The sequence below is a fragment of the Tarenaya hassleriana genome, unplaced genomic scaffold (genome assembly GCF_000463585.1).
Source record: "Tarenaya hassleriana unplaced genomic scaffold, ASM46358v1 Cleome1, whole genome shotgun sequence".
NCBI classification, from domain to species: Eukaryota; Viridiplantae; Streptophyta; class Magnoliopsida; order Brassicales; family Cleomaceae; genus Tarenaya; species Tarenaya hassleriana.
In genome coordinates, this window is record NW_010960187.1 from 10,272,562 (window position 1) to 10,295,109 (window position 22,548).

General features: G+C 32.4%; 4 protein-coding genes across 6 annotated transcripts; 1 reads left to right on the top strand and 3 right to left on the bottom strand.

Annotated features, from left to right (window-relative positions):
- Positions 1–451: 451 nt before the first annotated feature.
- On the bottom strand, positions 452–1,259 carry LOC104822372 (calcium-binding protein CML24-like). Its single transcript, XM_010553569.2, has one exon. It carries the CDS (start codon positions 1,202–1,204, stop codon positions 701–703), a length of 504 nt encoding a protein of 167 aa, XP_010551871.1. The 5' UTR covers positions 1,205–1,259; the 3' UTR covers positions 452–700.
- A 3,566-nt stretch (positions 1,260–4,825) lies between these two features.
- Positions 4,826–6,814, bottom strand: LOC104822399 (calmodulin-7-like). The gene is made up of 2 exons (XM_010553618.1): positions 6,650–6,814; positions 4,826–5,430 (listed from the first exon to the last, which is right to left on the bottom strand). The coding sequence occupies exons 1-2, from the start codon at positions 6,723–6,725 to the stop codon at positions 5,057–5,059; spliced, it is 450 nt and encodes a 149-aa protein (XP_010551920.1). The 5' UTR covers positions 6,726–6,814; the 3' UTR covers positions 4,826–5,056.
- LOC104822378 (serine/threonine-protein kinase CDL1-like) lies at positions 6,744–10,016 on the bottom strand. 3 transcript variants are annotated; one of them, XM_010553591.1, is made up of 7 exons: positions 9,112–10,016; positions 8,659–8,913; positions 8,376–8,551; positions 8,207–8,286; positions 7,957–8,104; positions 7,406–7,755; positions 6,744–6,828 (listed from the first exon to the last, which is right to left on the bottom strand). In XM_010553591.1, exons 1-7 carry the CDS (start codon positions 9,680–9,682, stop codon positions 6,777–6,779), a joined length of 1,632 nt encoding a protein of 543 aa, XP_010551893.1. In that variant the 5' UTR covers positions 9,683–10,016; the 3' UTR covers positions 6,744–6,776. The 3 variants fall into 3 exon arrangements, with proteins under 3 accessions (XP_010551893.1, XP_010551883.1, XP_010551899.1); XM_010553581.1 differs by having other exon boundaries at positions 8,641–8,913; XM_010553597.1 differs by lacking the exon at positions 6,744–6,828 and having other exon boundaries at positions 7,098–7,755; positions 8,641–8,913.
- Positions 10,017–14,344: 4,328 nt separating this feature from the next.
- On the top strand, positions 14,345–16,340 carry LOC104822408 (putative transcription factor bHLH086). Its single transcript, XM_010553629.1, has 5 exons — positions 14,345–14,917; positions 15,093–15,197; positions 15,343–15,408; positions 15,898–15,963; positions 16,073–16,340. Exons 1-5 carry the CDS (start codon positions 14,450–14,452, stop codon positions 16,202–16,204), a joined length of 837 nt encoding a protein of 278 aa, XP_010551931.1. The 5' UTR covers positions 14,345–14,449; the 3' UTR covers positions 16,205–16,340.
- Positions 16,341–22,548: the final 6,208 nt, after the last annotated feature.

Sequence of the window (22,548 nt, forward strand, 5' to 3'; positions counted from 1 at the left end):
AATAATAATAATAACAATAATAATAATAATAATAATAATAATAATAATAATAATAATAATAATAATAATAATAATAATAATAATAATAATAATAATATATAGGGAAACAAAGAAACAAATGGTATTACGTGGCAACACAAAGGAAAAAGTCAATTCCAATGTCAAAAGGCTTGTTGTGTATACTCGATGCCACGTGTAATTATTTTATTCGTATTTATGATTTACAATTCAAAATACATATAACAGCGGACCCAATTTTTTTTTTTTGGTTTAGGATTGGAAATTAATGGTAGAGAGTGAATAGTCGGATAAAAACAAATTTACTGTGGAAATACTTATATTCATGTGTGTGGGAGATTCTCACACACACATATATATATGTATATATATTATTTGATAATTCTTAATACATATTATAATATAAAATTATAGAGTTATATAACTTTTCAAATCAAGAATATGGAGTGTATTAAGAAACTTAGTGTTTCATAAATGTAAAATCCTAATTAAATCCACCGAATCAATTCATCAGGAGGAAGCCGAGCAAATTCTGAAACTTCTGATCTACCTAGAGTCTCTACAGGAATTTCTAGGGTTTCAGCAAACCGTTCCTAAATCTAACTCTAGAGTGAGTGAGAGAAGCAAGGGTAGCCTTTTCTATATACAAAATCGAGAAAATTCCCTCGACGGTCGATCGATTCTAAGGTCCGCCATTGATCATCATCTTCTTGAACTCCTCGAAGTTGACGTGACCGTCGCCGTCGGTGTCGACCTTGCTGATCATCCTCGCGCAATCCCTGACGGAGCATTTCTCCCCCAATCGCTTCATCACCGCGTGAAGCTCGCTCGCGGAGATCAGTCCGTTCCCGTCCAGGTCGTACATGTCGAACGCGTCCTTCAGATCCTTCACGTCGTTGCCGTTACCGTTGTTCTTACCGTCTCCGCCGCGATTCTGGTCTCCGATTTGGAAGTGAGCGACGAACTCGTCCATATCGATGAAGCCGTTTCCGTCGCGATCGAGCTCCTTCATCATACGCGCCGCCTCCTCCGGTGTCGCCGAGGGGCTGAGGGCGCGGATCACGTCCTTGAGTTCGTCGCCCGAGATCTTCCCGTCGCCGTTCTTGTCGAAGCGCTGAAACACCTCACGGATTTCTGCCATGGATCCTAAGGAGCTTCGATCTGATCCCTTCTTCGCCATCGCCATAGAGAGAGAGAGAGAGAGAGAGAGAAACTTTGAACAAATTTGAAAGTGAGAAAGCACGAGAGGTTAGTTTAGGTATAAATAGGGAGAAGACGAGTGATGGAAATAACGCGGTTTTCACGCGCTAACATTGCATGAGTTAAAGAGCCTATCCTCCCCACGCTCGTTATAAATATTTTACGGAAACAAAAAGGTTTCACATTATTCATTTTCCTTAAAGCAAAGTTCACATGATTTTAGGTTGGAAAAAAAAAAGCCACTACGCTACACGGTCCTCATAAATTCATAATATTGTGCCGTTGCAATAGTTATTATATACGAGATGTAAGCTGTGTATATATATATATATATAGATTTTATATGTATATTCTTGAAAAAAGAAAGTGCGTGTGTTTATAATATATAGTTTATAGGCATTCAACGGTAATAAATACTCCATCCGTTTCAAAATATTTGTAGTTTTAGGTTATTTTCTATATTTCAAAATATTTGTCATTCTATATTTTCAAAACATTTTTTACAATAGTTTTCAATTTTATTTCTATTAAATTCTAATAATAAATTATTAATTCTAATAATAAATTATTAATGATAACATTGTTTTTATCATTAAATAAGGGTATATGTGACTTTTTCTTAAAAACTGTGAAATAAACTAAAATAATAATTATTTTGAAACGGATGGAGTAATATCTAAAAAAATGGCATACGCTATGAACATGAATACACTAATGAGAGATGATAATTTGTTGGGTTGCCAAAAAAAAAAGGTCATAAGAAAATATAACTTGCAAGTTCGGGATTGGACTTTCTCTCTATTCGACGAAAAAAAAAGAGTAATTTAATTTGTCATAGAACCCAAAGTAAAATGGGTTATTTGCTAAATGTGTAAAAATTTAATTTGGAAAGTGTGCCCAAACCAAAAGCAACTACACTTTTGTGATTTAGATTATTTTTTTTTCAAACATCAACGATATCCTTAAATACATGTGTGTGTGTATATATATATATCATTTTTCATTTTTTGTCAAACTTTTCTTCCAACATTAGTTTTTCTCTCTTTAAACTTTTCTTTTTTTCAGCATATATATATATATATATGTATATATATATATATATATATTTTCTTCTTTATTTCATGTCTCTTTTAGATTTTCTTTAAATATTTCTTTTCATTTTAATGTATATATGAATATATCTATGTGGTAACGCAAAGTATGATCAGAGATTTCCTGAATTTTTTTCAATAAAAAATATTTAAAGCGAAAAAATAAATCAATTAAGACCTTTGTCGGGAGGAAAAAAAAATCAAAACCTTAATTTTTCTCAAATCAAATTTGGAATGTCAAGAATTATATATATTATCAAATCAAATGCAAAATGTAAATTCACTTATAATCTTTATCACACACACATATACTGAGAATACACACGCATTTTATAAGTTCATATATTAGGTTTCTTAAAATATATTTTTAAAATATATTTTTAGTTAATTTCTTTAATTTTTAGAATAAATATTTTTTAAAAGAATTTCAACTTTTTAAAATATTTTTGAAATAAAAATTTAAATAAAGACAATTTTACATCTTTTAATTTTAGGGATAATTTCTAAGAAACTCTAAATTTACTAAAATATATAACAAAGATTGTGAATTTACAAACTTCCAAAATAATATATTTATTTGTCAACTTTTTAAAAAAACAATAAACTCATTGACCAAATCAACCGAATCTTTAAGATGCCATGTGGTGCGCCGGATTTCTAACATAAGATTGACGTCAATGTCACATAAAATAAAAATTAAAAAAAAAAAACATGCATACATACATACATACATACACACACACAACTATACATATACATATGTAGGGAATCAAGTTTGAAATTTTATTTAATTCTATTAATATTTAGGAAAATTGTCAAAAAAAATCTGCAATTTAGAGATAACTAGTTTCATCGAACTTTTAAAATGTTCATATGCGTAATAAATTTGAGATTTTTTTTTAAAAAATTATTCAAAACTTGAATTTTTAACAAAATTTTCATAGGAATCGAATTAATTTTGACACATAGACAAAAAATGCTACGTAACGCTTACGTGACATGTACTAACTCGCCACGTACGATACACGTCAGATTAATAGTAAAAAATTATAAAAAAAATTATAAAAGATTGTAAAAAAATTTTAAAAATTTTAAAAATTGTTAAAATTACAAAAAATTGTAAAATTGAAAAAATTGTAAAAATATAAAAACATTGTAAAACAAATTGTAAACATTGTAAAACAATTGTAAAAATGTAAAGAAATTGTAAAAAAATGTAAACAAATTATAAAAAAATTTAAAATTGTAATACAATTGTAAAAATTGTAAAAAAATTGTAATAAAAACTTGTAAAAATTATATATATATAAATATAATTGGTGGGGTGATATATATGAAAGAAATGGAAATTTGAAAAACCAATTTTATAAAAAAATTGTAAAAATTGGGATGGAGTAGAGATTTTTAAATCGGTTTTTAAATCGGGTTTATAATTGTTTTACAATTTTTTACAATTTTTTAAGATTTTTTAAGATTTATTTTATAATTTTTTACGATTTTTACAATTTTTGAAAATTTTGAAATTTTTTACAATTTGTTATAATTTCTTTACATTTTTTATAATTTTTTATAATTTTTTACAATTTTTTACAATTTTTATTTACAATTTTTTACTATTAATCTGATGTGTATTCTACATTGCAAGTTAGTACATGCTACATAAGTGTTACGTAAACGCTTTATGTCTACATGTCAAAATTAATTCGGTTTCGATGAAAATTTTGTTAAAAATTTAAATTCTAAATAATTGTTTAGAAAAAAAAATTCAAATTCAATATAAATATGAACATTTTAAAAGTTCGTCATGAATATGCTAGTTATATCTAAATTGAATATTTTTTTTAGAAATTTCTCTAATATTTAATCTTGTAGATTAAAACCGACAATATTTTGCACTACGTTTTGTCGTTTTCATACTTTAAATACATTCTAATATATATATATATATATATATATATATATATATCCACTGGGTGTATTTGACTTTTTTCCAGAAAAAATGTGGTTTGATATATTTGACTTTACAAAAAAAAACTCATTCATATTATGGCCAAAATCATGTGGTAAACACTAAACAGTCCATTGAAGACTTTAAGGAAAAAAAATAAAACCAGTTTTAAAAGAGAAAAAAAAAAGAAGAAAAGGTCCAGAATTTTCTGGAATCCAAAAAAGCTACGGGAATATTACTCAAATAACCCACTTGGGTCGCAGCAATTTCAGTGTACACCACCGAAAAAAAAAAAAAAATTGCGACCTTATTACGACTAATATATAACTAATATACAACTTATTACGACTAATAAACTACTCTTATTTTAGTTGTATATTAGTTATATATTAGTCGTAATAAGGTCGCAAATTTTTTTTTTTTTTTTCGGTGGTGTACCCTGAAATTGCTGCGACCCAAGTGGGTTATTAGGGTTAAAACCCCAAAAGCTACCCCTACAATTATCACATGAAGTTCAATTAGAATGTGGACCTAGCATGGCCCCAACCAAAAATTTTAATACGAAAAATTTAATTGAAAATTTCATATTTCTGCAACCAGACCAGAAATCCACAGATGAACAAGAAAAAGCATAGCCATTAAGTAGCATAATCAACCGACCATTTCATGCAAATACTTTTGATAACTCCTAAGAAGCTTCAAAACAAAAAAACAAAGAGAGGAAGAATCCGTTGATAGATGATGATGATGATAATAAAGTCAAGACCTTGGGAATAATTTAGAGTCTGATGCTCTCTCATCACTTAGCCATCATGATCTTGACGAACTCTTCGTAGTTGATCTGACCGTCCCCGTCTACATCTGCCTCACGTATCATCTCGTCCACTTCCTCGTCCGTGAGCTTCTCCCCGAGATTCGTCATGACATGACGCAGCTCCGCGGCAGAGATGAAGCCGTTCTGGTCCTTGTCGAAGACCCTGAAGGCTTCCTTGAGTTCTTCCTCGGAGTCGGTGTCTTTCATCTTACGAGCCATTAGGTTTAGGAACTCGGGAAAGTCGATGGTCCCGTTCCCGTCTGCGTCAACTTCATTGATCATGTCTTGGAGCTCGGCTTCTGTTGGGTTCTGCCCGAGGGAGCGCATCACTGTTCCCAGCTCCTTGGTGGTGATGCAGCCTGTGTAAATTACAGTAACGTACGGCTTTGTATAAGATAGAGAGCAAAAAAGGATGAGATTTCTCAAGACAGATATAGATCGATATGCGGCGGAAAGTGATTTCAACATATTTGTTGAAACTCTTCATGAGAAATGGAATACATTTCAATGTCCACTAACAGTATATGTAAGAAAAATGATGGTATCTATAAAAGTGCATTTGGCATTTGCTATCAGTCAAAGAATATCTTGCATCGCCAAAAGTGAAAACTTTCATAAGGAGAAGCCTTAACAATAGAATTCGTGGGTAGGAGCTGAACATATAGAACGGGCTAGCTTCTGCTTTAAACTGCAAGGTAAATGAAGATTTCTATGGACAAGATTACTACAACGACAACAACCACAACAACAGCGCATTAATCCCAAGTTTATTTGGTCAACGCACATGATTATTACCGTTGAAGAAAACAGAAAGTGAAAGGACATGAGCTCTGGTTTTCACATGAAAGAAACCAGCTTGATGCAAACTTTACACAGATATAGATTCGATATGAAACCTATATTGCCCATTCCCTAGTTGGAGAAGGAACCCAAAGGGGACTCGGATGTACACCGACTTCACCAAAAAGGCCATGGACACTTCACCATTTCGTAATAACACGCAGAAACATATGCGTAAAACAATTAGAGAAGTTAAAAACATATTAGGCGTTAGATGAAACTCAGCATCGATCACTTGTGCAAATATAGAGGGAAATCAAGCTACCATCATTTTGGGGTGACAGAGAGTATCCAAAGATATGGAGAAACACTGATCAAAGCTTATCGGATCACCAGACCGATAAACCGAGGAAGCACGATATCGAACACGAAACCAATCGATTCAAAAACATGCAAAAAGATGAAGCAACAAAGACAGGTAACGAAAAATCAAAGGTAACAACCATCAATTGAAACGACATAAGTACTCAGTCAAAAGCCAAAACCACAAAATCATAGCCTAAACATGATCGATAACGGCGAATTCGAACCGAAACCCTCAAACGAAATGGAAGAACCTCGATCTCACCGAAAATCATGACATAAGAGGCAAATATCTCCGAATCGGAGGCCGGAGACAACGTTTAAACTGGTAGAAAACAACGAACAAAGACCAGACCGGAACAACGAAACATAGATACGAGATTCAGATTCGAAGAGCAAACAAATGGAAAAAGCAGAGAGGAAGAGGGAGCGAACCATCGCCGTCCTTGTCAAAGAGGCTAAAAGCCTCCTTGAACTCGGAGATCTGGTCATCGGTGAGCTGGTCCGCCATAGTTGCAGGTTGCGTCGTCCGTCGTTGAGAATTCGCCTTCCTTGTAATTCTTCACAAACGATTAAATGTTCGTCGCTCCTTTTGGCTTCTGTGACCAAAATATCTAAGCAGCGGACAAAAATTAATAAATAAATAAGAAGTTAAAAAAGAAAAAAGAAAAAAGAAAAGAGGAAAAAGCGGATTAGCCAATCAGTGAGAGGGAAGATATGCTTAACTTGGAACATCTTTCACCTTCTTTTTTTTTTCATTTTTATTAATATAGTTACATCTAAATGCATATTATTCGAATAAAAAAAGAAAATAAAATTATAAAATTGTAAAATATATAAATACAAAATAACTCAAAATAGCAAAAGACAAGTATTTCACCTATATAAATATCTTACATTTGGTCATTATGGATAGAACAAATTAACAATAAACCACACAAATCTATTCCTAAGGGCAACTACTCTACTTCGGTTAACTTCGGTAACCGATCAAACCGGAAAATTAAAAACCTAAACCGGTTTTCTCATTTGGGAAAACTCGCTCATGACCATTGACCATTTACTAAGACTCAGAACAAATCAGTGATCAAACTACAGACTCTGTCTGAATCTTAAACCTATCTACACTTCTCCCAAAACTTTCAACTAGAAATCATCCAAGTTTTCCCCAGACTTGTCTGAAGATTTTACCTTCCGTACAAATGATCTTCGTCTTCAAACTCTGTAACTCCGACCATGGCGAGAGCCAGATAACCCTTCATCTCGGATTTCGTCTGCTTCAATTGCGTGTAACTGTCGATCATGCCCGGAAGATTGTTTTTTTTCAGACATGAGTTCGTTCCCTGTTCCAATCCTTCTTCGCCTTTGAGAATCGAGACAATCTCTTCCATCCCGGGTCTTCGCGACTCTTCCTTGATCACACACGAGGCAGCAGCTCTGATCATTCGGTTTATCAGAACAGAGCTTTTTCGTGTACGTTTCACCAGTGGATCGAGCAGTTCCTCCGTAGCTTCCATCCCTCTATGCAACAACGGTTTCGCCTGCGGGAAAACAAAACCGCAAAATGTATAACTTTTCCAAGAGCCGGTCAAGAGTGAATCCGTGAACAGAATCACCGATATAAGCGGACGGAAAACTATTTCGGGCGAATGTCTATGGGACAAGGATATGTTAAAACCGTATTTTCTCATTTCTTGCACTCACAGTTCTAGTTATAGAGATAGATGCTTGTAATAACGTACCCATGCGACCAAATTTTCTTCCCCGGGTGGCCTCTTGGCTTCGATAGGCTTCCGTCCTGTTAGTAGCTCAAGCAACACGACCCCAAAGGCGTAAACATCGGTCTTATCAGATATTTTTCCGTGTTGGAAATACTCGGGAGCCAAATAACTGCAAAAAAAAAAAAGGTTTCGAACTTAGCATGTAAATCACTAGGAATTTCAATGAATCAAAGGAAATGCTTGCGACTGGAGTTTTGTTAGGATATCATACCCGAATGTGCCTTTGACGGTCTTGCAGAGGAAAGGAACCGAAGCTCCAGCCGTCCATGTAGCCAATCCAAAATCACATAACTGATAACCCCAACCAGAAAGAAACGTTCTTATGTTTGAACAATTTTTCTCAAAGGATTTTGATTATTCACTAAGTTTGATGTCTTTACCTTAGGCTTCTTCTTTGATGAAAGAAGGATATTTGAAGGCTTGATATCTCTATGTACAACACATCGGTCTGTCCCATTATGCAAATACGCTATAGCATTCGCTATCCCTAACCCGATCTTGTACCTTGCCGACCAGGGAAGACCCGAGGATCTCTTTATGCCCTTTTTCTTCTTATCTGTTAGATCGCCAAGTCGGTTCATAGTTCGTTCTTTCGAAAGAACGGACATATCGAGAAAAGGAAGGAGAGTTTAACAGCTACCTTACCTTTAAAGAGGAAATTACCGTGTAAATAATGCTCGAGGCTGCCACCCGAAACATACTTGTGCACCAAGAAAAGACCTTCGGGATCGATACAGAACCCTAGAAGAGGAACAATGTTAGGGTTGTGGAGAGAGCTGGCAATCATCAATTCTCTGCAAAATGACTTTGGTGTTTCTCTGTCTTCCTTATTCAGTCTCTTGATGGCCACCGACGTTAGCCAAATTCCGATTCTGCCCCTGAAGACATAGCTGCAAGCTCCTCTTCCCAGCACTCTCCCTGACCATTTCCAACAGGGTAAAGCTCAAGAACAAGGAAACAAAGGCGCCAACTTTGCCTATTCAATCCACACTAAGACGTATGAACAATCCATTCCGAGCGGACACAGCGAAATTCCGACATATGAACTCAGAAACAACATAATGATCTTGTACAGAAGAACAGATTGATACAAAGCTGAAGGATTTCTTCTGTTACCTTTGGAGAAATGGCGTGTTGCAGAGAGAATTTCACCGTAGCTGAATCGAATCAAAGAATTCGCCACCGGAGAAATGCTCTTATCCAGCGACCAAGCCCTTTTCCACTTCGTCTCCTCCGTCGTTCTCCCGTTCTCCTTTAACCCATTCTCCAGATTCACCAGCAGAACCGTCGATGACCCAGAAACCGACAGATTCCGACAAAGTGACGACGACGACGAGGATCCCTCCATTTTCATCTTCTCGAGTTCCACTTGTGAGCACAGACTGAACCTAAACGATGAGTGTACGGAATGTGGATCCGGGTTCATGAGCTCCGGTCCAGTTTCAGCCAAGAGCCACGCCCTGTTCTGGTCGGCGGGCCCGCCATTGTCGCCAGAGCTGGGGAGGAAACAAGAGACACCCAGATCAAATATCATATTTTTCAGAAGGGTTTTGATTCCTGGACCATTGTAACCACTGTTGGGGTCCGAAGCTGAAGAAGAATAAGAACAATGATGGTTTACAGACTCGCCACGGGAATTTGTATCTGGGTTTCGCGGATGAATACACTCTCCTTCATAAAAATCCATGTTTTCTGTGAGCAGAATCTCGAGAAGAGCACAAATACCCAGAATCGCCGAGATGGAAAAGCGGAAAGAAAGTGAGAGAGAGAGAGAGAGAGAGGGAGAAAAAAAATCTCTCCTCTTTGCAAAAGTGGAAGGTGGATTCTTCGAAGCTCTGCTTAATGAGTGGAGAAAGAACTGTTGTTTTTCCTCGTTTTCCAAATAGATGTAGCAATGTATGTTATATGAATTGGAAAGAAGAAGAAGAAGAAGAAGAAGAAGAAGAAGAAGAAGACGAAACTAAATTTGATGGAAACATCTATCTTTCTTCCCTGTATCATTTTTGTGGGTGAGTTCTTCTTGCCCGAGAGAAAAACAGGGGAGGAAAATAATCGCGTATGAATATGATTAATTAGCTTAAAAATAATCAATAGGCTGATTTAATTTAATTAAAATGTAGAAAAGTAATATTATGATTTATTAACTTGAATTATCAGCTTTTGCTAGTAGAAACAAATCGTCATTCTTGTTACGGTTTATAGAAAGAAAAAAAAAAGAAATCAAATTCGGTAGGTAAAATATTAAGTGTCTTAACGTTATAAAGACCACGGAATGGGTAAGTAAATAGCACTTGATTATTATTATTATTATTATTATTATTATTATTATTATTATTATTATTATTATTATTATTATTATTATTATTATTAATAAATGGGACCTACCGATATGGACCGGTCCATGACCCATGTTGGTTAACGAACGAGAGGAGGTGTGTGTGTTGTTTGGAGGTGCACAATACGGCGTCGGATATATCGACACACGAAATACTTCACGGTTGTTCGAATTTATTGTTCTACACAAACCTGTTTTTTAATCATTAATTAATAATCTTTTTTGATGGATGCAACGTCACCTCGCACGTGTACAATGATCCCATACCTTCTCCTCTCTCTCCCTCATGCATTGGATTTGGATCAAATTTGTTCATGCAAAATATAATTAAATATCAATTAAAAAAGGAAATAAAAATATCATCATTCATGAGAATTTGTAAAATAATTTCATAAAAATAAATTTTTATGTGATATTACGATCCGTGAAAAAAAAAAATGTAACAATGTAGAAAGAAGTGTGTGCGCGTTTATATGCGTTTTGGTTTTGGTGATATGTTAGTAGTGGTGATTAATTTTCTTTGCCATAATTAATTTTCTAACAGTAATTAGGGTTTGCCAACAGTTCATATATATTGTCTAAGTTCAGATTGGTTGAGCTGTCATTTTTTTCTTCTGCGTAATTAATTTTGTACGTTAAATTAATACATAATCCACATTAGGTTTTGTTAACTGTCTATCTCTTTGCGTCAAGTTTGTTAACTTGCCTCTTTTAGTTGTCGAAATATCCTTTTCGCAAGTTATGGTTTTACTGTCACTTATTAACATTTTATTGGCCAACAAACCTTATTAAGTATTTTAATGATGATCATGATGATCATGATGATCATGATGATGATGATGATATGATGATGATGAGGATGAGAACAATTAGCAGCCGCAGAAGACTGGAAAGCTAATTAAGATCATTGGAACACAGAAAATTTAAAGTATTCCCAAAAAGTTTTCTAATTAGTGGCAAAACATAAGTAATTAGTATCGTTTACTACTTAATTCCAATTATTTAAATTCTTAATAATGGTATAAATAAATAAATAAAATCGAGAAATATCTTAATGCACATTGGCCAAATCGGGATATTCCCGGCAGCGCCATTGCTAAATTAATATATAGTTAGTCATGTTAATCTCAAAGCACATGGTACATTAATTGTCTAATTATAATTATTTGTGTTAACTACGACTTTCTAAAAATGTTGTTTCGGAAATATATCCTCACTGGCATATGATGTATTAAGACTTGGATAATCTGTTAATATAATGGAAATTACATATAGATGAAATAATTGCTTAAAATTATACTAATTCATTGTCAAATATTTTAAATTTACACCGATTCTTAATATACTAAATAGATCGAAATCATGATAATTATTTATTATACGCTAATTATTTAAATATTCCCATCGTTAGCAATATACAAAACAATCAAAGTGCTTCTTAATAATGATTAATGGTAGAAAGCGATGATATAGAAAATAACCAATTGGTTTTAGTTTGCGTAAAACATATGAATTATAAATATATATTTATTTTAGATAGCAAAGAATTAATGATGTAGTTGTAGATTGATCTGCATTAGACTTATTTTAGACGGAGTTGATGTATTATTTTTCCTTTCGAAATTAAAATAATCACATAGGTATATTCATATTCAGGAATGTAACCACGTATATACATTGTATATATAAGATCTATTCCATTACTGCGTATATAAAATCGATATATATATATATATATATATGTGTGTGTGTGTGTGTGTGGAACATGTTTCAGTAATTTATGTGCTATCATACTTGCAATCTATAGAAATTTCTCTCAATATACCAATAAATCATTTTACTATTAGAAGTACGTTGATCAACAAAAAACAAATAGTTTTGTGTAATGGAATAAAAAATATAATTTTTTTTTTTAAAAAATGGGTTATATTGGACCGGTTCTAAAAATGCCCAATTTATGTAACAACCTATTTGATACTAAGGTACTTATATATATATATCTACACAAGAAGTTCTATCTATTGTATTTAATTATGGTAAATCGAATTTTGGTACGGTTATAACCAAATGGATTCAGAACATATTCAATATTACAAATCTTTATATATATACACACACATCTATTCTAAGTATCCAACATTAGGACCAGACACGTGGCATAGAACTTCACTCTTTGGATACACCTTTCAAAATAGGCTGTAACTTAGTGGGCTTAGGCCCACTAGTCATCTTAAAGGTCCAACTTGAAGTCCACAATGTTAGATTTTGGGCTTCATTGTGGCCCAACAACGTTATGCATATCATTTGACAACATTATTAGCGTTTTGTCTAGGACTGGGCGTTTCGGTTCGGTTCTTCGGAACCGGACCGAACCGAACCGTTAAAACGGTATTTTTTCCGACCCGAAACCGCTGTTATTTTCCGAACGGTACCATTTTTAGAGAACCGAATTTTTCCGGAACCGAACCGAACCGAACTTTAAAAATCCCGGAAACCCGAATATTTTTAAAAGAAATCTATCATTTTTTTAATAAAACCCAGAACCGAACCGAACCGATACCGAAACCGAACCGAACTGAATACAATAAAAAAACCCGATTGGTACCTATTTTTGTAAAACCGAAAGAACCGAACCGATCTATTCCGTCCCGAACCCGAACCGTTTCCCGAAACGCCCACCCCTTTTGTCAAATGATTGGGAATGTGAAATTTCATTTTGTTGATCTATCGATTAGTTATAAATAAAAAATTTATTAGTTTGGTTTTACACAACCCCGAATATGTTTCTGCACTGACCGTGTGGATATTTTCCCTTGTCGAACAAATATTTATACGATTTTGTTTTAGTAAATCAATTTAAGGTTTTTGCATCATAAAGTTTACCTCCGTTGTTATGATATATTCATAAAATATTATAACGCTATGACGTTCATATTATTATTATTATTAAACGTTTTTAAATCCGGTCGACAGTGTATGACATTACACTAACAAAGTTTTATAAGTTTATCTATAAATTATTAGGAACAAATTAAATTCAATAATTAAATGGCCGCACAGTCTGACGTGTCGGTAAGGGAAGGAAAGTAAGACGCAGTTTCAGAACTCATGACAAAGATTTAATTAAAATGTGCAAAAAGAAAAAGAACATAATAAATTGATTGGAGAAAAATAAAATCTAATGGAATCAGAGAAAGACGTGTTAGAATGCGAAAGATACGGCGATGCTTTCGGGTTTTTTTTTTCCTCTCATTTCTTACATTTTCTTAGTCTCACTCTATTAAATTTGACATTTCTGCCAGCTGACAATCCCAATGATCTTACATATACATATACATATACATATACATATACATATACATATACATATACATATACATATACATATACACAGTTGCACTACAAATACAAGTGGATGTGTAAATATACACAATTGGAATCACGTTCATTAATATCGGCAATCAATGTCAATGGAGATAATAAATTATGATGCATAATTAATTCATATTCATGACAACAGATTTATACATTTTGTTTTTTTAAGTTTTGATTTAGTTCAAGGGTGTTTTGCTTTTAACCTTTGAGTTCAAATGTTCCATTGATTTTAAAGATAGGAGTTATGACGCGAAAATTCTCAACGTGCATCTCACTCGAATTTAAATATATATATATATATAGGTTAATTAAACTAAGAAATCTGAACTTGTAATTGGATCATACAAAGTTTTCATGTCACATTAAAAAGATCGAGGCTATAATAATGTCACTACCGGAAGAAAAAAATAATGTCATTTATCTCCTTTTTGATCTCCTTTTTTGTAAGGATATTTTACATTTATAAAATTTACCGTTTACCAAAAAAAAATAATGTCATTCTAGCTCCTTTTTAAAAGGTTTAAATTTAAAAAGAAAACATAAAGCTACGTCATCACCTTGTAAAAAATATCATTACACGACCGCTTATATAAACCCTAACTCAACCACACACACATGCACCTCTCTCTCTCTCTCTCATCCCAATAGACAACCTTTAACCACTTCCCACTTATTCTGTCAACACAAATATTAAACCACTTCCCAATTCTCACAAAACACCAAAACTACGTGTATCTAAAGTTAATGGCAGCCCTTAATGACCATTCCGATGTAATTACCGACCCTAATTACGTCTCTAAGCCAAACTCCTCCAACGACATCTCCTCCCCAGAGGATTACCCCGAGGGAGCTTACGCTTCGAGCGGTAGCTACAAGATGAATTCCGACCATCAAGGATTTGTATTCCACCCTTCGGACCAATCTGTTCACGAACATTCTTTGATAGACTTCAACGGATCGTTTCTTAACTTCGTTCATCAGCCGAGCTTCGACCCGGTTATGGAGGGCAACAACATGAACTATGGCTACTCATCAAGTTGGAGCAATCATCAGATTGGTAGCCCTAATCCCTTTGAAAAAACGAGCAGTTTCACATTGGAAGCCAGTTCTAGAAGTACAACCACGAGCCATGACCATGGAGATTGGTTATACTCCGGTTCAAGGCCGGTCTCCCCGTCTCTCAAATCAGATGGAAACAAACGTCCTTACACGGTGATTTCGCATTGAAAATCGATTCTTATCAGTAATAACTTTGTTTAAAGCACATATATTATATACTCTAAGTAGAGATCAATTGGATAGTGTTTCTTTCATGGCATTTTGGACTTTTACATGCTAACTTTCATGTCATGGAAATTAATGAGGATACAACGTTTTCATTTGACAGGGAGAGAGCGCTCAAGCTTCGAAGAAGCCATGCGGTGGTTCGAACGTGAAGGCTAAACCAAAGGCAACATCTTCGGCAAAAGATCCGCAAAGCGCTGCAGCTAAGGTCTGTTTCTTGTTCAATTGTGGTTATCTTAGATGCTTATTTGTTGTTTTGATTTTACATCGATCAAAGAAGAGAGAGAATCGAAAGAAAGAACTCGTAATTCTCGTGTTATCTGAGATGATGAATACATACTTTTCTCCTTCAGAATCGAAGGGAAAGGATAAGCGAACGTCTCAAGATATTGCAAGAACTGGTCCCCAATGGAACAAAGGTCCTTACATACATACATACATACATACATACATACATACATACATACATACATACATACATACATACATACATACATACATACATACATACATGCATGCATATATACATACATGCATGCATATATATATGTACGTATGTGCATATGTTCATACACACATACGTACTCTATTACAAGATATTATCATGAATATCTATATAGTCATTACGATTCTACGTACATATTGCTCTGTTTTTTCTCTCTCTATATTTGTAATTACAGAACTTGTTATAATATGTCGTAATATATATTTTTTTTTGTTAACGGTAGATGTATAGTAATCCAAACCTTTTACAACCATAATTTAATCCAGAGTTTAGAGACAAAAAAAACAAGTCAGACATATTAAAGAGAGCAAATATATGTCGTAATATATTCATTTGCCGCATGACATATATTTTAGTTGTATCGGTTTAATAAACCGTGTAAATTTCGGCGGCGATTTTGTAGGTTGATTTGGTCACTATGCTCGAGAAGGCCATTAGTTATGTCAAGTTTCTTCAACTACAAGTTAAGGTATGGACCGTTAATTCAGACAAACATTCCAACAATTTAGTTTTCTGGATTTGAATTTAGGGTTTTAACATAGTTTTTGGTGTATATATATGTATATATAATGGTGCAGGTTCTGGCGGCTGATGAATTTTGGCCCTCACAAGGAGGGAAAGCTCCTGACATTTCTCAAGTAAAAGAAGCCATTGATGCAATCCTCTCATCACAACAACGAGACAAGAACTCAATTCCCAAATCAAATTGAATTTTATCATAAATTATTTAACATTGTGTAATAATTTAAGGATAATGAGAACAGTAATTCTCTAGATAACTTCGACTACTCATAATATTATGTGACTTTATATATATGGTGTCGAGGAATTCCTAATACATTAATATCTCCGGTAGCATATTAATTGAGAGTTTGATTTTACCGATGATGGAATCTTCATTAATAGATAAAAGAAAATGTATTTTTTTCTTTTTTAATATTCTGTTTTTTTTTTGTTAGAGATATTCAAATGGAATTTCATTTATCCAGGAAATGTGTATGGAATTCTGAGATTTTTGTCTTTCTGAATTTCAGTCACTGTCGAATCTCCCTGTCTTGTCTTTTCTCAAACCTCTTTATTTTCCATGAATTTCGCTTTTGTCTTTTTTAGCAGTCTCTAACATATTTTTATAAGTATTTAACAAAAAAAACATATTTATAATTATAAAACCATGGACTGTTTACGATATACGTGCCAACAATGACATTATATCCCTAACACCCAGACTATATACTATCATGTATGCATATACCATGCACGCACATTCACTTAAAATATATAAGCTCATATACATACGATATTCCATTAAAAATGTACACCATGGATATGATACTATGCATGTATTATGCATTCATGGACATATCAACAAAAATATGCTCTCGTACATGCATTGCCCGACGAATGTACATCCATGTAACTATATTGGACCACTTATTTCAATGAATCGTAATATAACTATACTTATACTAATATTCTGAAAACTTGATTAGGTAATACATACAATTTAAATTATATTGTTATCCTCTATTTTCTTCGATTTATGGTGTCTTTATACCCTAATGTGTATAAATTTTAGAATCCGTTACTCTCTGTATCCCCTTAAAATTCCTACTATCAAATGACTAAAAAAATCTACATATGTGTTTTTTTTTCATTTTATATATTTTATTAAGTGTACAGCTATAAACTCTAAAAGTGATACACATATATGAACCATGCATTCGTGTTAAATGTGTATACATATGCATACACACATCGATCGGCATTTCGTATGGTTGTAGCCGTAAAATATTCCAATACAATTATTTAATTTTCTTATAATTATTGTGACAAAATTTTAGTACAATTGGAACCCGACACTAACACGTGTCCTATTCTCAGTGGAAAAAAGAAAAAAATGTTTTTGAAAATCTCTTTTAGTTGCATTAGTTGTAATAGAATAGAATATTAAATTTGCAAACTATATAAAAGATGTCATTGACCTCACCGATTAAAGAAGACGAACCACACATATGTTTTTTAATTCAATTTTTTAGTATTTTTCAATAAATTATAATTTTAGTTATTCCATTGGAAGACAGAGTTAAGATCTCGATCATCATCCAAGGTCAACATGTCCTTTGGGTAAAATTAGGGATACGTGCTTTGATTATGTAATAACGTTATTATTCTTTTAAGTTATTATTATATCTATACATACTTATATATTATTAAATTAATTAGTCACATGATTAGCCACATGGAATAATCCCTCTTTAAGCGCTGTACTTGTATCTGTGTACTTGCAAGCTCCATTAAGTGGACAAGACAAACGAAGTTATTGGCAGTCCCTAACAATGTTTTTTTTTTGTAATTTATACAAAAAAAAACTCTTATAACTCCATACTCTATCTCTTTTAGTGACATTATTATTAGTAATTATTAGAAAATAGGAGAGATTAACCCCAAAATTTTATTAGTGGACATAAAAATATATGAATTGTCCATAAAGTGATATTTAGGATATGTATTTCCATAAGAACATTGTTTGGACCGCTATAACTAAGTCTGTCTCTTCAAACATTATGTTTTGAAATATCTACCATTTTGCATATTTCATGGTTCAAATACTTCATTTTAGCCATTTCGCACAAATTCATTTTTTTTCGTATTTCTAACATTATGATCATATTCGTTGGTAAGAAATTAAAAAATTATTTTTGTAATTTTATGGTTCAAGTATTCGGCTAGAGGATTTCAACTAGTGGTTTAATATTCATTTCATGTTTTTTTTTTGTTAAAAGTATTCATTCCATGTTTTGTATTGTATGGGTTGAATATTTCAGAAAAAAAGTCAAATTGGTTTGTAGTAGAAATTCATCTTGCAAAACCGGTTAAATCGGCGTAGAGTTCATAAAACATATTTTCTCTTAATCAAACAACCTAATAATTTCTATATAATTTTAGAATAGAATACTAGCTGCGTCATCATTTGATTAATTTTATCTAGGATATTCCTTGAGAGGATCCTTTTGTTCTATTGGTCAATCTTTTTTCATTAATACATATATTTGTATGTCTCCATATTTAGGAACATGCACGTAATTTTGTATGATTTTCACTGGCTAGATGGACCACTCATGCATATACTTATTTTGGTATAACTCATGCATTTTTTTTTATATAAAAATAACTTTCATTATTTATGGATAATTGTTCGTAATACTTTTATTTTGGCCAGCAATTATCTGTAACGTTTATGTTTTCTCAGGAAATTTAATTTCTTAAATTAGTTTAGCAAATCTCGAACATAATATATATGAAAAGCTATATATGTCGTCATGACAGTTGTGCCATCTATGATTTGGCTAGGGCTTTCCCATCAAGTTGACGACTAGAGATAAGTGTTACATTCATTTAAAATAATCATATAAATTGCATCGAAATGTACCATACTTGAATTGGAAATTAAAATTTTCAATGTAAATTTGATATTAGTATTTATCTATGTTGTGTAAACGTTAAAGTTATTAATGCAAAATATATATGGTGATAAAAATTTAAATATTAGAAAGTTTAAGATGCACAGTTTCCTAGACGTACATAAATTTAAAAATTTATCATTAATGCTTCAGAATTTAAATTACCATTTGATTCCATGTGATATATATATGCATATACACACACTTTGCTAGTTCGCTATACGAAATTTTCTAATAACGATCAAACACATCAATAATATAGTGTACTGAATAAAAAGGAAAATTACAAGTATTATCACTCATCCTCCTATTGCTATTGCAAGCTACCATCTACCACACTTGGCGGGAGCGTAACCTGCGGTTGCACCAACAGCATTCTCGCCCTTCGTCCATAGTGGCCAAGGAGATTCTAGCCTCAACGCGTAGCAGACTATCAAGCATCCGAGCTGAATGGAGACCTGCAATTGCTGAAGATTCGTTGCTCACCTACTGGTTTCGATATTTTGAAGCTCTATAGTCCGTTTACTTTTGTATTAACCTGGGTTTGTTGTCTTACTTCGGTTTGTTGTAATGGTTCATCGCCACTAACAAAACTTGTGTAATCATTGCTTCATATATATATACAGAAGAATATTTACGGTTAAAAAAAAAAAGGAAAATTACAAGTAGATAACTTGAAAACTATACCTCCCCAATGTAATTTTAAGAGAACGATTGACGGTAACGTTAATCATATTTATTCAATATTGAACGTCTCAACCGGTAAAAGATAGGGCAAAACTCTTTCCTAAACCATATTTGAGTTTTCACTTGAAAAATGATATTTTCTTGTGTTTCTCCGATCTTCTGCACGTCCACAACGAAGATTATTTGATCACACAATAACGCCATATTTTTTGGATTAATATATATTTGAGCATTAAATGGATTAATTTAAAAAGTGGGTTTTTTTGTTTTTACTATTTATTTATTAATGCGCGGAAGAATTTTTTATTTTAATCAAATAAATGAGCAAAATTTTCAATTAAATGGAAAAACTTGTATTCACTAATTGCAATGATATTTTATAATGTGTCAAATTAAGAAAAATCGCATCGTAATGGTTTTTTAAATACACGTAAAGAGGGGACCATGCATGTTGAATAATTAGTGTGACTGGAGTGTATATAATCAGATTCACATGGCTAACCACAGAACAAAATGATTGTGTATATCTATAGCCTCGATTAATGTGGATGGTCCAAATTATTTAATATTCGTGTTATTGTCGTCGTTATTAGTATTAATGGTTTCTGTTAATTTTCTAGTTACATTATTTAGTTAAGTACATGGTATTCATTCCAACGTTATTGACGTCTTTCAAAATCGAAACACTTCGGTATATTTTCCTGCTAATTATACCATTCATAAGAATCAATATATAACTTAACGACCCAAGTTTGAACTATAAGATAAAACCATACATGGATCCATGTATTGTAGCGGAATAATTTTAAGAACAAAAAATCTTCTAGAGTTTTCTTTTTTTTTCCGTATTATAAATTTTTTCATAATTGACAGAAATAATGAACTATAATATTACTTTTATAAGGCGTAGAAATCCTGGTTTTATTATGGTAAGGAGAGAAGAAACTTCCAATAATATCAATGGACTTTAATTCTTTAATGAATTCTTATTCATCAAATAACCAAATTAATATCAAAACCTGAAAACCCAAATTACATATGAGCCGCACAATAATACATTTCTTATATAAACGACATATAGTGGTAAGAAAACATGCAAAATATGTTTTTATCTGAGTTTAAATTCAAACTTGGGAGAGATATTCACTCGAACTTCTCCGATCATTTAAGAGATGTAGTTGGACCAAAATCTTGGTGAACTTCGAGATTATTAATATAACTTAATGTATTACTTTTTTTTTTTTTTGAGAAATAAGTCTTTACCTTATTTAACTTTATTTTTCCAAAACAAACGTAAGGTAGAATTTTCTATCTGTTACATCTTGTATTTAAGTCTATGAGTTTTTATTTTTAGAAATTTATTCTAAAATAGAATTAGACAAGACACAAAAATAGTAGAGTAGGGGCTGATCTAGCCAAATTTTATGTGTGTGTGTGTGTATATATACATATATATATATATTAATGAATCATATATCTCCTTTAAGAATTGTAGAAAAATTTATGTACATGTCATAGAGAACGTGGCAAGCAGAACATTATTACGTTGATGAAAGTTCCTATGTAGTTTCATGATATTAAAATCAAATTTCGTTCTAATTTTTCCATCAAATTAATTAGTATGTTTTTTTAGTAAATCGGATTTTGCAGATTGTTATTTGAAAACAAAATCGTTACTTCGGTCGTGTTCGGCTTTGTTAATCTTTTTTTTTTCAGTTTTAATATCATGCTTATTAGGTTTTCATCAATTCTAATTTATTTTGTGTATGGTGTAATTTTGTTTGGCCTTATTCATGCAGTTTAGTTTCGATTCGGATTATGCATTTTTATATAAAAAATACCCTATCTTTGTTATTTTGGCTTCAACAATTACCCTTCTCTAACTGTGACCATGTGACCCGTGTGATCCAAAATATAGTGTGGTCACATTTTTTATTTTATTGATTATAACATTAAATTTACGGTGATCACACTAATTCATTATTTTAATACCTTGTATATCTTACTAATCAGTTGATTAAAACATAATAAATTTAACGTTATAAACAATGAGATCAATATGTGGTCACGCTATATTTCGGGTCACATGGCCATAACTGGAGAATTGTATGTGTTGAAGTCAAAATAGCAAAGTAATGGTATTTTTGATAATGCCCCGAACCCAAATGTGTAACCCTTTATTTAAACATTGGCCGATATTCCCAATTCGTCATTCGAACCGGATCAAATCTTTGCTTAAACCTTAATCTATGTTTATCTTTTGATATTGAGAATTGTAAATTATATAAACTCTCTGTGATTTTTTAGAGTAGAAGGACATTTCGTTATTTATCGACAGAAAAGAAAATGAAAAGTTGGTAGACAACGAGACAAAGAAATGATCACTTCTTGAACGTCTTTAATTAAATCGTATAAATTAATTTAAAGAATCTATATACGTATACATGTACGTGTACATGCTGAACATATATATTCGTAAAATGCCTACGTGAAGACCTTGCACACATACATCATATACATATGCATATACATATATATACACACACATACATACATATATTTCTCAAATTCAGAGAAGTGAAAAGTGGTTCACGTGGGGATAGATAAGCACGTGCGACTTTAAATGTGCGAGAGCAAATAAAAGAGTGATATGAGCACATGAACAATCCCAAATAAGCCGGACTCTTCATTCTTTTCCAATGCAATGACTTCACTTCCATGGTAAAATTGATATAACCTTTTTTTCTTATTAAGAAAAAAAAAATTTGATGTTATTGGAAATTGGAGTTTTATACATCAATTTTTATTTCTCACTTGTTTAAATGTGTCAGAAAAAATAATAACAAAGTGTGTTTTGATGAATTCGGAATTGTTCAATATAATATTTTCATTTCCCATCTAAAGCT